This window comes from Mytilus galloprovincialis, chromosome 7, assembly GCF_965363235.1.
Source record: "Mytilus galloprovincialis chromosome 7, xbMytGall1.hap1.1, whole genome shotgun sequence".
NCBI classification, from domain to species: domain Eukaryota; kingdom Metazoa; phylum Mollusca; class Bivalvia; order Mytilida; family Mytilidae; genus Mytilus; species Mytilus galloprovincialis.
This window is the reverse complement of record NC_134844.1, coordinates 36,461,595-36,474,264: the sequence shown is the minus strand read 5'-3', so window position 1 is coordinate 36,474,264 and position 12,670 is coordinate 36,461,595. Positions and strand designations below refer to the sequence as shown.

The following is a 12,670-nucleotide window of genomic DNA, read 5'->3' as shown; positions in this document are numbered from 1 at the left end:
AAAATATCTAACCTTTAATTAAAGTAGAAAATAAATAAGGATATTATCAAGACAAGTATAACGTTTAAAAGATCATAAGGATTAAATCAAAAGGTATAGTTGAATATTATTAACCGTCACAACTAAATCACGTGAAAACACTTTTATTCAATTCAAATGATATAATCAGATGAAGGTAACTTTTTTTTGCAATATAAACAAGTGTTAAAGAAAACAGTTTATCATAAATATTTTTACAGCTATAGTATTTATTAACTTTTAGATGTATTGACGGAACCTATATACATTGTATCTAGAATGGTGGAAATTATAACCAGCTTGATTATTGCCTTTTAATACCGTAGTTTTGTAGACTGCTATAAAAAAAAGTTTAGATGAAAACGTTAGATGTTTAAACTTTCTAGCCAACATTAATATTCCCAACCATAAGGGAACGGTAATCGACTGTAATTGAATCATATTCGACAAAACTTCATTTTTCCACTGTTTGTAGCCAGTTGGAAATTCTGAACCAATTGATCAATTCTGATTTGCACCCGATTTTTAATACACCAAATACTTTTAGAGTTCATAACGTTTCAGTAGAGTGATCCATTTAGCAATCATTAAGATATTTAAGGTTCCATCTCCCTTAGACAAAGCTGACCTTCAATCAATTGGCTTGCTTTTGTATGCCGTCTTTGCGTCGTCCTTGATATTATAGCTAAACACCATTCAAGTCAATACATACAGTGGAATTTCTAGTGAACGAAAACAAAAGAAAATTAACTCTTCTTAATAAAAAGTCAAGAAAGTAAAAAAATAAAACAATACCGGTGACGATATTGATCAAACGTAATTTCTAAATAACAATTGTATACTTTTAAGAAATTATTATAGGCAAATAGATGAGGTTTTGTGTCCATTATTTATCAAGATAATTGCCTTAGAAGCTTGCGAAACTAAAATTTTAAAACTGCCAATCTTTGCTGCATATTGATAAAAAAAAAAAAAAAAAAAAAAAAAAAAAAAAAAAAAAAAAAAAAAATAGGTAAAAAATCATGTCCATGCAAAAATAGAAAAATCTTTCGGGTCACCAATATTTTGAGTGTTCCAAAAGGTAATTATCGTGTTGCAATTTCCCAAAGTGTGCTTATTTTTCATACCTAAGTTGTCGAGCACACCGGTCTGCTCTTGTAACATGTGCATTCTATAGATAACTCTTGTATTTTCGTGAATATAAAAATTTAAAAGTCTATATGTGCAGGTTAAAAAATTAAAGATAGCTATTTCTGTAAAGTAGGTAGCTTTCTTTTCTTTTGCATACAATTTAAAAAAAAAAGGTCGTCTCGAGTTTTGTACAAGTATTTGCGATCTTCTCAATCTATTCACATGTAATGTTTACATTGAGATACGGTCTGTTTGATGTTGCTTAGTAGCTTAATTTCAAAAGTCGAATCTTTGCTGCAAATCAATCGATTCCGTTGGAATTTTTTCGATCTGACTTTCTCTGATCTAGCTGTTTATATGCACGAAAACATGTTCCAGAGAGGTTTACCGACAGCAAAAAAAAAAATAATTCAATTTGGTACTCCAGGAATTTATTCGCATAGAAACATTTTAAAATATTTCACTCCAAGCATCTTTAGCCTGCTGTATTCGTTCTTTGCTACTTAAGGAGAAAAATGACAACATTGATTGGAAGTTTTGTTTTTATTTCAATTTATTTCAAATTTTTTACTATTAACCAAATCGTTTTTCCATGAATCCATAACTGAAGGCGTCCTTGCTAAAATGGGACAAACATTGAGAAGATCTAGTTTTTAATGAATACAGGGGAGGTAATATTTTGTCACTAGATTTCTCAATGCATATACTTAAGGTGTATCCAGATACTTTTGTAACGTGTCATTTGTCTTTTCTACAACTTAGTTTTTACCTCTCCCGTCTGGTGGCCCCCATTTCAAGGTTATAACTAGTTCGATGGTACCTCCTGTATATGACAGAAATATGAAAATTTGTAATCCTGTTGTGATGTTTTTGTGTACTGTCCATGTTGTTTTACGTGGGTATTTTTTCTGAGGTTAGCATGTCGAAATGTACTATTGTATTGCTTATTAGTATTTTTTTCTGTCCCGTATGTTCTTACATTTATTTGTACTGTATCCCTGTCATGTAATGGTTGCATTTTAATGTTATATTTAACATTGCCATAAAAGTGCAAGGATTGGCTAGCCATAACACAAGATTCATCCCACCATTTATTTTTTTAAAGTGTCCTGTACCAAGTCATGAAAATTGCAGTTGTTATCTTATAGTTCCTTTCTGCGTGTGCGTTACATTTTGTTTGGTTTTTTGTTGCACTTTAGTGTTTCTGTTGTTTCGTTGTTTTTTCTCTTATAGTTGATGTGTTTCCCTCGGGTTTAGTTTGTAACCCGGATTTTTTGTCTCTCAATCGATTTATGACTTTAAAAGAGCGGTATACTACTGATGCCTTTATCATTGTATGATAGCTTTTGTTTTTTGTGTTTCTGTTTTCCGTTGTTTTCCTCTTGTAGTTTATGTGTTTCCCTCGGTTTTGGTCAGTGACCCGGATTTGTCTCAGTTAAATCTTTTATGAATATTAATTGACAATAGTCAGAGCTTGATCCATACTTTTCATTTCATAATTTTCAATAACAACGCCTAGCATTGCGGAGACGCATTATCTCCTCCTTTAACTATCTGATAAATAAAAACATTTTTTTTTTCAAAACCTCTCGAAATGAAAGCTGATTTTTATAACAACTGGAAATATTGATACTTGATATTTTTCTAATAGTTTTTGTACCGATATCCTATTAAGTGTTGTGCTCGAATTTGACACATTCAATTTGGTATTTGAAGGAAATTCAATGGGGCAAGCTATATCTTTATGACTTTAAAACTATGGGAAAAAAATGTGTGGACAGGACGTTTTTACATTTTTTGGCAATTTGTTAAGCATATTTGTGCTGTGTCATACCTTAAAAATTGAGTTATGCTCACTTGTTTTGGCCTGTTTGTATCTTGTGTTTGTATGGACTGTAAAAAATATGTTTTTGCATAATATACAGCTACTGTAAAAAAAACCAAATTTGATCAACATGCATTCTTCAGAAATTCACACGAAGTTATTTTGCTTCAATCGATTGGGGACGATGTTCTGTCTTAATAAATATTTTTACTAAGAAGTCCGCTCAAACCAGTGATAGGGGCCGTCATGAACTTGCTGTGAGTTGAGTTATTTTTCTGCTTCATGTTGAAAGCCTCACTGTGACTTAGAGATGAAGAACACCAATAAAAGCGTTGTTTCTTTGGTATTTTTGTGTGGTTTGTTTTATTATGCATTTACTGATTATGTGTCATCGATAGATTATCCTTTGTTTTTCTATTACGTAACATAAGCGCTATTCATATTGTTAGCGTTAGATCTATGTTTCAGTATTACAATAAATTTAAAAAGTTTTAATTTTGTTGTGAGGATATTAAAAATTATTAAACTATAAGGGAGAAGGTTTGGTACCATTAAAACGTTAAATCACGCATTGTTCGTACCTGTCATAAGTCAGGAATCTGATATTCAGTAGTTTGTTAATGTGGTTCATAAGTGTTTCTCGTTTCTCTTTTGTTTTCCCGTTTGAAATGTTTTACACTAGAAATTGTTTAGGGCCCTTATATCTTGCTCCGTGTTGAGGTCCGTATCTTGACCTATAATGGTTTACTTTTATAAATTGTGACTTGTATGGAGAGTTGTCTCATTGGGACTCATACCACATCTCCCTATATCTTTAAAAGGTGAAGTTGTCAATATAACGATAGAATTAACGGAAGACGACTAGAAAAGAAATTGTTTAACAGTTGATCAGGAAATCCCTCTTAATTTAAACTAAAGGAAAACAATTTTAAAATTATCTACTTTCGAAGACAATCGATTTATTTACAAGAGATAGGCATCGGGTTCAATTCAAAAGATAATTGAAGGTGTTTTGTTTTTATTTGGCCTATGCAATTGCTGAGAGTGTCATGAAGTAAATATGGCGGATTGTGATGTCTTAAGAAGTTGAATATACTGTTAAAATGTTTTTTTTTTATTTACTATCTAAGTACAATAGTATTCGTTTTCGTTTGAACATTTATTGACACAATTTTTTGGGATAGTACACGTAGAAATAACTACAAAGAATGTCCAACTACATATACAGAACTTCAGAACGTATATTGTTGTTTAATTTTGTTTACATTACATTTCAGTTCAAAGTTTTTTGGTTTATTAAGCAAGCCCTACAAAGACAAAAAGATGCAAGAAGATATAGTAAGTTGGTAAATAAAGTATACCATTTCAAACATATATAATAATGTCTTGTTTATATTATTTTCTTTATAAACATGTTTAAGTTCAGCATCGCGGCTGTGAAGATTATTTGTTATCACATAAGCAACACGACGGGTGCCACATATGGAGCAGGATCTGCTTACCCTTCCGGAGCACCTGCGATCACCCCTAGTTTTTGGTGGGGTTCGTGTTGCTTATTCTTTAGTTTTCTATGTTGTGTCATGTGTACTATTGTTTGTCTGCTTGTCTTTTTCCTTTTTTAGCCATGGAGTAGTCAGTTTATTTCAGATTTATGAGTTTGACTGTCTCTCTGGTATCTTTCGTCCCTCTTTTACGATTGTTTTAGCGTACAACTGCTGACAAATCAGTCTTTGTATAGAAGTGTTTCCTTCTTTTACTGTTTCATTATTAATGATGACAAATTGTTGATTTTAATTTTCCATATCAAACCTGTACATGACTTATGCGTTATGCAGTGATCAGTTTATTTTCCAAATCGCAACATCCTTCATACACAATGTGTGATCAAAAATTTACAATTTAAAGAAATAAACCCATCAAGATGTAAAGCAACTGTACATTTTATATTGAAATATCCAACTATCAAATCCCAAATTTATCAACACTAATTGAAAACAGCAAAGGAGTAGGCCAAGTAAGACCCCTTTTGGGCGCAAAAATTAAAGTTTTTCAAAACTGTTTAAATGGAAACTTTTAGCTTTTTATTGCAAAGTAAAATGCTTCTTTTACATGAATATAAGCTGATTTTGACAATACAATGCACATGCATCGGGTACTAGCATCATTAAGTCATGCTAAATTATTGAAATCTTCACAATTTTAGCATTTGAGTTAAATTTCAGACAGTTTCCGTCTTAAATGGAAGTGACGGTATTTGTGTTCATTCTTTATATTTAAATATAAGGTGGAACTTCTTATGAAGAAAGATAAGAAGTTAGCAATATCCTTTAACTCTACTTTCCGCTATATAGATGACGTTCTTTCACTAAACAATTCAAAATTTGGTGACTATGTGGAACGCATCTATCCCATCGAATTGGAGATAAAGGATACTACAGATACAGTTAAGTCGGCTTCATATCTTGACTTACATCTAGAAATTGACAATGAGGGTCGGTTGAAAACAAAACTTTACGACAAAAGAGATGATTTCAGCTTTCCAATTGTGAACTGTCCATTTCTAAGTAGCAACATTCCAGCAGCACCTGCATACGGGGTATATATCTCCCAATTGATACGATATTCCCGTGCTTGCATTTCCTATCATGATTTTCTTGATAGAGGGTTACTGCTCACAAGGAAGCTATTAAACCAAGAGTTCCAAATGGTGAAGTTGAAATCATCCCTTCGTAAATTTTACGGACGCCATCACGAGTTGGTTGACCGTTATGGAATAACCGTTTCACGAATGATATCGGATATGTTCCTTACGTCATAACTACAATCCCCTTCCCTTTCATGAATGTGACCTACCGAATTAGACTATTTACCGGATTTGTAATCACATAAGCAACACGACGGGTGCCACATATGGAGCAGGATATGCTTACCCTTCCGGAGCACCTGAGATCACCCCTAGTTTTTGGTGGGGTTCGTGTTGTTTATTCTTTAGTTTTCTATGTTGTGTCATGTGTACCATTGTTTTTCTGTTTGTCTTTTTCATTTTTAGCCATGGCGTTGTCAGTTTGTTTTAGATTTATGAGTTTGACTGTCCCTTTGGTATCTTTCGTCCCTCTTGTATTTATGATAATACATATACAAAGGTTGAGACTGAACATGGATGTCGCCACTTTTATTTTTTACAAAAACCATCTGGAAAGTGACATATTATTGCATGTTAAATAGATTTTGCATATTCAAGCATGAATTTGAGCGTTTTTAATGACTAGATCAGTTTAAATTATTCACATAAACTAGTTGAATAGACTGCAGTAGACACTTGGGTGTTTTAAAGTGACGAAAATCTTTCATCAAATGAACCTAAAGTTTGAGGCCAAAATCAGCTCTAACCGGACCTACTCCTTTGTTATTCAATCAATTTTTATTTTTATGTTTTATCTGTCATGCCTTTTCCAAAGTTGTTTACAACGTCTTGTCTTTCACCAAATTCATTGAATGTGTACTGATTTATTTTAAATCTGGGAAAATATACTATTTTAATTTATTTTAAATTGTCTGCGAATTAGCTTTCCGTAACTAGTAAATACTGACACTCTTAAATTCTATATTGTTTCCTTTGCTTGGGCTTTTTGTGTGTGCCTTGATTAAAAACTTATAATTCAATACTTTTTAAACTGTTTTTTTTTTTATAGTTTGGGTTAATTGTTCACATACATGTTTCACGAATGGACTGTATTTACAATGTATTGGGCTCGGACCCCGTTATAGATTGATTGTCGTTTGTTGATGTATGGCATTTTATTTTTTTTCAAATTATAATTGCTTCAAGCATAAATCAAAAAAATTCCTGTATTGTATTGTTTAACATTTTTTTAAATACTGGAGCCGTGAATAGATTAGGAGGGTTGAGGTATTGCTTATTATCAAACAGAACAGAAGTTCTTACAGTTGTATGATTTTCGTTTTTTCTTCTCTCTAAATGATAAAAAAATATAGGTACTTTGTCTTACTTTGGTATTAAAGATGTAATTCTAATGTTTTATATACAACTTTAATATAAATAAACCAATGCATAATAAATAAAGATAAAGATTGAAGAGCAGTTGCTGTAAAATATAAAAGTATATTACAATCTAAGAGAGTTGATGCCAGTGTCCAGTTGACAAAATGTCATGCATGTTTATCATTTTGAAAATAAGTTGTCTGTATCCATTATTTGTTTTTAAGGTTATTATATATCAACCAGACATTGATATTCAGAGTAGCAAACAGCAGCACAGAATCACTACCACAAGACCTCCAGATTTGACGTGCGAGGCATGGTTTGTTTGTTGTTGTTGTATTCCTCCTCTTGGAGCAGTTGCTATAGCATTAGCACAAGATGTAAGTAGGATGGCACGTTAACAAAAAAAAATACACAATATATGTACATTATCGGACAAGATAAAATGTATTTTTATGAGCTTTAGAAACAGGACGAAATGCGAGGATTGCCGAGTTTTTCTCCTGGTTCTCAGCAAGTACAAATAAATGTTATACTTTCCGACAATGTACATATATTGTTTTTATCTTGAAATTTACTCCCAACGCTTGAAGCTTTAGTTATTAAAATCTGAATCGTGGTCTCTAATTTTTCAAAGGAATCGACATAGTTTAAACGCAGACCGCGAAGAGGGTCCCAAAATGAAATGGTACGGAAAAAGAAAAATCCACATTACCGCTTGCTCAACATTGAAGTGGAATAACAGGAGACTTTATTTGTAAAAGCAAAACAAATATTTGTGTACCCGTTCTTTGTACAACTCAAGGCTGATTGTAGGATAGATCAATTATACAAGTTCAGTGAAGTTGTTATATATATTTAAATAACATTACAGCGAAAAAACATGACACGAAACCGTTGTGGAAGGTATCGAAAATACATTTTAAGCATTCTTTGATACATTTTTGAGGTTAACCATTTCAAATGTAAATATGCAGGACATACTCAGGAACAAACAATCGAAACAGTATGCAGAATAAGATGTTTTAATTCGAGTTATGCAATCATTACAATATTTTATTTTGTTTGAACGAGTAACGTGAATCTATAATGTGTGATGAGATTTTGTGAGAGAATTTGATATTAGACGTAAAATTGTATACATAAACATATTTTATCTGAATACCAATTATAAATCACAAAGTGATATTAAAAAAAAACATATGTTGTTGAGCATCCGTGCTCTTTGTGTTTTAAAATTCACAGCTATGAAAGGACAATTTCTTTTTTATAAAGTAAGTAATTTGTTGACTTTTAAAGTCGAAAGCTTAAAATATACCGATGAGCTATCGCAATTCGATGCCAGGACAGACAAACATGTTTTTGAACTTCTTCCATAAAGTCTAAATGTTCTTTTTTTTTAGTATATACAAGAAACTATAATAAAAACTGTTATTTTTTCCGAACCCATTTCAAATCAAACACTTATTTTGATATGGACTGACATTATTATATATAACTCTGGGCATGTTCGGCAATTAAACATCCGTCTTTCTAATTTTTGGTTGGACTGTTCTTGATGCAGGTAGGTCCAGAAGGACGCTTTGGACACTAGAATTACTAATAAGTTAAAAACATTTGGGTATATTTTACTTAATTTGTACATTATCCGAAGTACCCGTTGAAACTCTTAAAATACTTAACCTTTAACAGTAGTTATAAATACATTTTGTAAATATTGAAGATGCTTTTGTATTAGTTTTCAATTTATGAATGAAGTTTTATCGTTGAATACACAATAATCTTAAGCTGCGTACAGATGCAGTATCAAAAACAAACATACTTGTATCTACAAACAACAGACTGAAAATGTTTAGAGCGTCTGATAATCATGACTCCGAGGTTATCTGAAAGCATAAATTCACCAATATATTAAACTGCAACTAGCATCATTCGTTTTAGCAAAGGGTGAACATGGCATAATCTCGTTTAGCCTTTTGATTTTTTTTTTGATTCGATTGTCACTGATGAGTCTTTTCTTGACGAAACGCGCTTCTGCCATACAAAATGTTTAGCCTTGTATCTATAATGAGTTTATATAATTTCTTAGCTATCCGCAAAAAAAATCCCTTATTTCAAAATTAGTTATAAGCAAGGTTTTACAATTGATACCGTTGGTGGTAGCTCTATTACATTGACGGAATCATAAGGTTTTTAAGTTGACTGTAAATAAATTTTGATAATCCCTCAATGTTTGCCAGATTGTTGTAATCGTTTATATCATATTATGAGATTAGTATCAAAATAAAATATTCTTCATTTTTCTGGGTTTTTTTTTCTACTTTTCCTCCCTGTCTTTAAGTTCTTTGTAATATACAGATTTAGAATGTACTTTTCGGAGCTCCTATGCCCTACGTTTCCTCACTATATCGGGTAAACCAATCTTCTCTTTTTACAGCCTAAATATATGAATGGTTTGTTTCGACTGACATAATTTTTGACATTTTATATAAGATGCTTACATCGACATTTAGTATTGATAGCAAATTAGTTCCTTTTTGCCTCTTGGTATATCTGACAGGATAATAAAAGTTGCCTCATGTATTGTGTTTCACTTTCAGGCAAACTCAGCAGCTGATAGAGGAGACTTTGAACGCGCTCGCGTCAGTGCAGGCATCGCTGGAATTCTTATAGTAGGAAGTTTTTTCGGTGGATTATGTCTTCTTTTAATACTGGCTATCGTATTAAGCATTTAAGTAATACATTTTTGTTCGATGGATAATAAGTTAACAAAAAATCAATGAAGTCATTTGCTCTGTTTGTGTTCGTGATAACTTGTATTCAAATTATTTCTAAAATTAGGTTCATGACTGAAGAAAGTATCAAACATATATCTGAGATTTCAACGCGTTTGCGTTTAAACAAACAATGTAATTGGACTATTAAAGGAAAGTCAATAACAATCACGCAGTAAAAAGAACTTAAATGTACCAAAATGACAAAATTTAACCACAATATATACATCAAGTGCCAAAAAATATTAACAATTATTTATGGTATATAAAATGCTCGATGTCACAGCTGACAATTACTTTTAAGTTGATATGAGAAACCTTTGCTTTAAACTAGAACTAGATTTTGTCGGTTTTTCTGTCACCAAACTTTATTTATCATATTGATATAATGACGTTTTTGTATCAGTCTGACATTATAACTGACTACATTATGGAATTTTTAGTTTTGAATTGAAATTAAATAACTCTGAAAATAAATTTAAAATTAAAATGCGATTATTTGAATGTGTATATTTACATTTTTATTATTTGATAGTATTGATTAAGCCAATACATTTTAGAATATGTATTGATAATAATTCTATTGCAAGTCAAAATAAGAAATGAACTTGATCTGAACCTCCATTTAACTGCATCGTTCTTTCTTTGAATACTACCATTTAGAAGTTATGTATCATATAAAAAGGTCTTCGAATCAACATTAATTTAATTGCAATTTTTTTTATTTAATGAATTGACCTTTTGTAAATCATTATACAAAATAGTGTTGATTATCATTATCATTAAAATTGATAGAAAATCTATGTGTTGAGGAAGAATATGCCACATATCAATGCTGAGCGATTTATTTTTAATGACTGCAATGTTAGCCAACAAAAGATTTGATAAAACGGTTCTTGAGAGGGCTGTAATTATAACTTAGCACCATTTGTTGTTGTTTGTGTTTTAACGCCATTTTTAAGCGCCACATTTTGGGCTTTTTCATGTAATCCAATTTTTATTGTTGGAGGACGCCGAAGCGCCCGAAAAAACCCACCGACCGTCTATATGGAAACTTACAGTTCTAGTCAATTAACAGTGGAGTCGAGTGTACCCGCACGAGCGGGGTTCGAAGTCACAACCTTGATAATTAGTGTTGACAGTGTTGCTAGTGATTACAACAGTAGACCTACTTAGACTTGCCATCGATGCCCTTCTTCGCACCATTTTAAAATGCGTATAATATCATAACTATGAGTTAAAGAGGACGTGGAGTATACGGCATCGTGACAGTATCCCAACGACAAAAAAAAAACAATAAATGGAAAATTTGTTCATTGGATACAGATGATACACCGCTTGCATATAACTTATAATTATAAGGTAGTATAACAGAACCGTTGAGGTGACATAATCCAAATTTGAACTTGACATCCGTTTTGTAGTGCATTAAGCATTGTGTGCAAGTCCGGAATATTACAGCTGTTTTCCATTCGTTTCATGTGTTTGAGCTGTTGATTTTGCCATTTGATAAGGTACATTCCATTTTGAATTTCCTTGGATTTCGGTATTTTTGTTAGTTTACGTTTTTCTAAAACATTTGGTTGGTAAGCAAGTTAGAGAACGGAAAGTGATTTCGGGGTGTATGGCAGGACGAACGAGGGTAAACCTTAATTACCCCTCCGCTCCGGAGAATGCATAAAAAATCTATAAAAACAGTTCTACATATAAATTGTTAGAAATAAAAAAAAACTTGAACGTATTTCATTTAGAAGACCAATATCCGTTGCACATAGGTACAAGTAGACATGCAGCAATTCAGTTGTTTTTAAGTACAATTTAACCCCTGTAGGCTCTTTACCTGATCAATTCTATAGTTTCCTGCTGTGATTAACATTATGTTGTACAAATTCGTACCATGCAATTCAAATTGAAAATGATATATTGTTATACTTTTGTTATGAAACCAAACTTAATAAAATATTCTTTGGATAGTTTAGATAAATTACGTGCTTTTGATGGTCCTTTTGATTCTGTTAATAGTTTTGATTTTTCTACTCTTTACACTACACTTCCACACTATCTCATTAAACAATAGTTTTCCTATTTAATTAAATGGTCGTTTGGTAAAGCTGAATGTAGATATATTTGCTGTAACTCATTTAAAGCCTTCTTCTCAAATGAGAAAGGTAAATATGCTAGATATACTTACTGGAGGTGTGATGAGATGATTGAAGCTGTTAATTTTCTCCTTGATGATAATATTTATGCACGTTTCGGCAACAAAGTTTATCGACAGGTTGTAGGTATCCCCATGGGCACTAATTGTGACCCTTTAATAGCAGACTTGTTTTTGTACTGTTACGAATCACAGTTTATGACTAAACTAAGTAAAGACCCGTCGACATAGCATTTAATTGATAACATTTACCGTTATCTTGATGATATTTTTTCGTTAAATAATCAAGAATAGACCACTTTCGAGTTCATCCGTCACCGGCAAAAACTCGTCAATTATGCACGCCTTTATGACGTCACTTACCAGATAGAGGGGCTCGCCTGTATCCCTGCACTATTTACGTTCATCAAGCGTCTTAGTGATCGTCTTTGTGCAGGATAACCTAGAAATAACGGTTGCTCTGTAGGTACTTACTGACAATTCCATAATGACAGCAGTGTTGATTGTCAATTTTGAGAATTCAATTTGCCGAATAATTCGTACAATATAGAATTATAGTTTTCCAACCACTCGCTCAACATTGGAAGGAAGTGACGACGCCCCTAAACGCAAAAATGACGGTGATAAAGGCGCGTATAATTGACGAGTTTTTTCCGGTGACGGATGAACTCGAAAGTGGTCTATTTTCTCAATATACTGCTGCAATTTACCCCAAGGAACTTATTTTAAATAAATCAAATTTATTCGGTAATAACTGTCCT

The 12,670-nt window shown here is 32.2% G+C and overlaps 1 protein-coding gene across 1 annotated transcript; it reads left to right on the top strand.

Annotated features, from left to right (window-relative positions):
- LOC143081663 (uncharacterized) lies at positions 1–10,888 on the top strand. Its single transcript, XM_076257423.1, has 4 exons — positions 1–93; positions 4,252–4,312; positions 7,202–7,357; positions 9,578–10,888. Exons 2-4 carry the CDS (start codon positions 4,298–4,300, stop codon positions 9,710–9,712), a joined length of 306 nt encoding a protein of 101 aa, XP_076113538.1. The 5' UTR covers positions 1–93; positions 4,252–4,297; the 3' UTR covers positions 9,713–10,888.
- Positions 10,889–12,670: the final 1,782 nt, after the last annotated feature.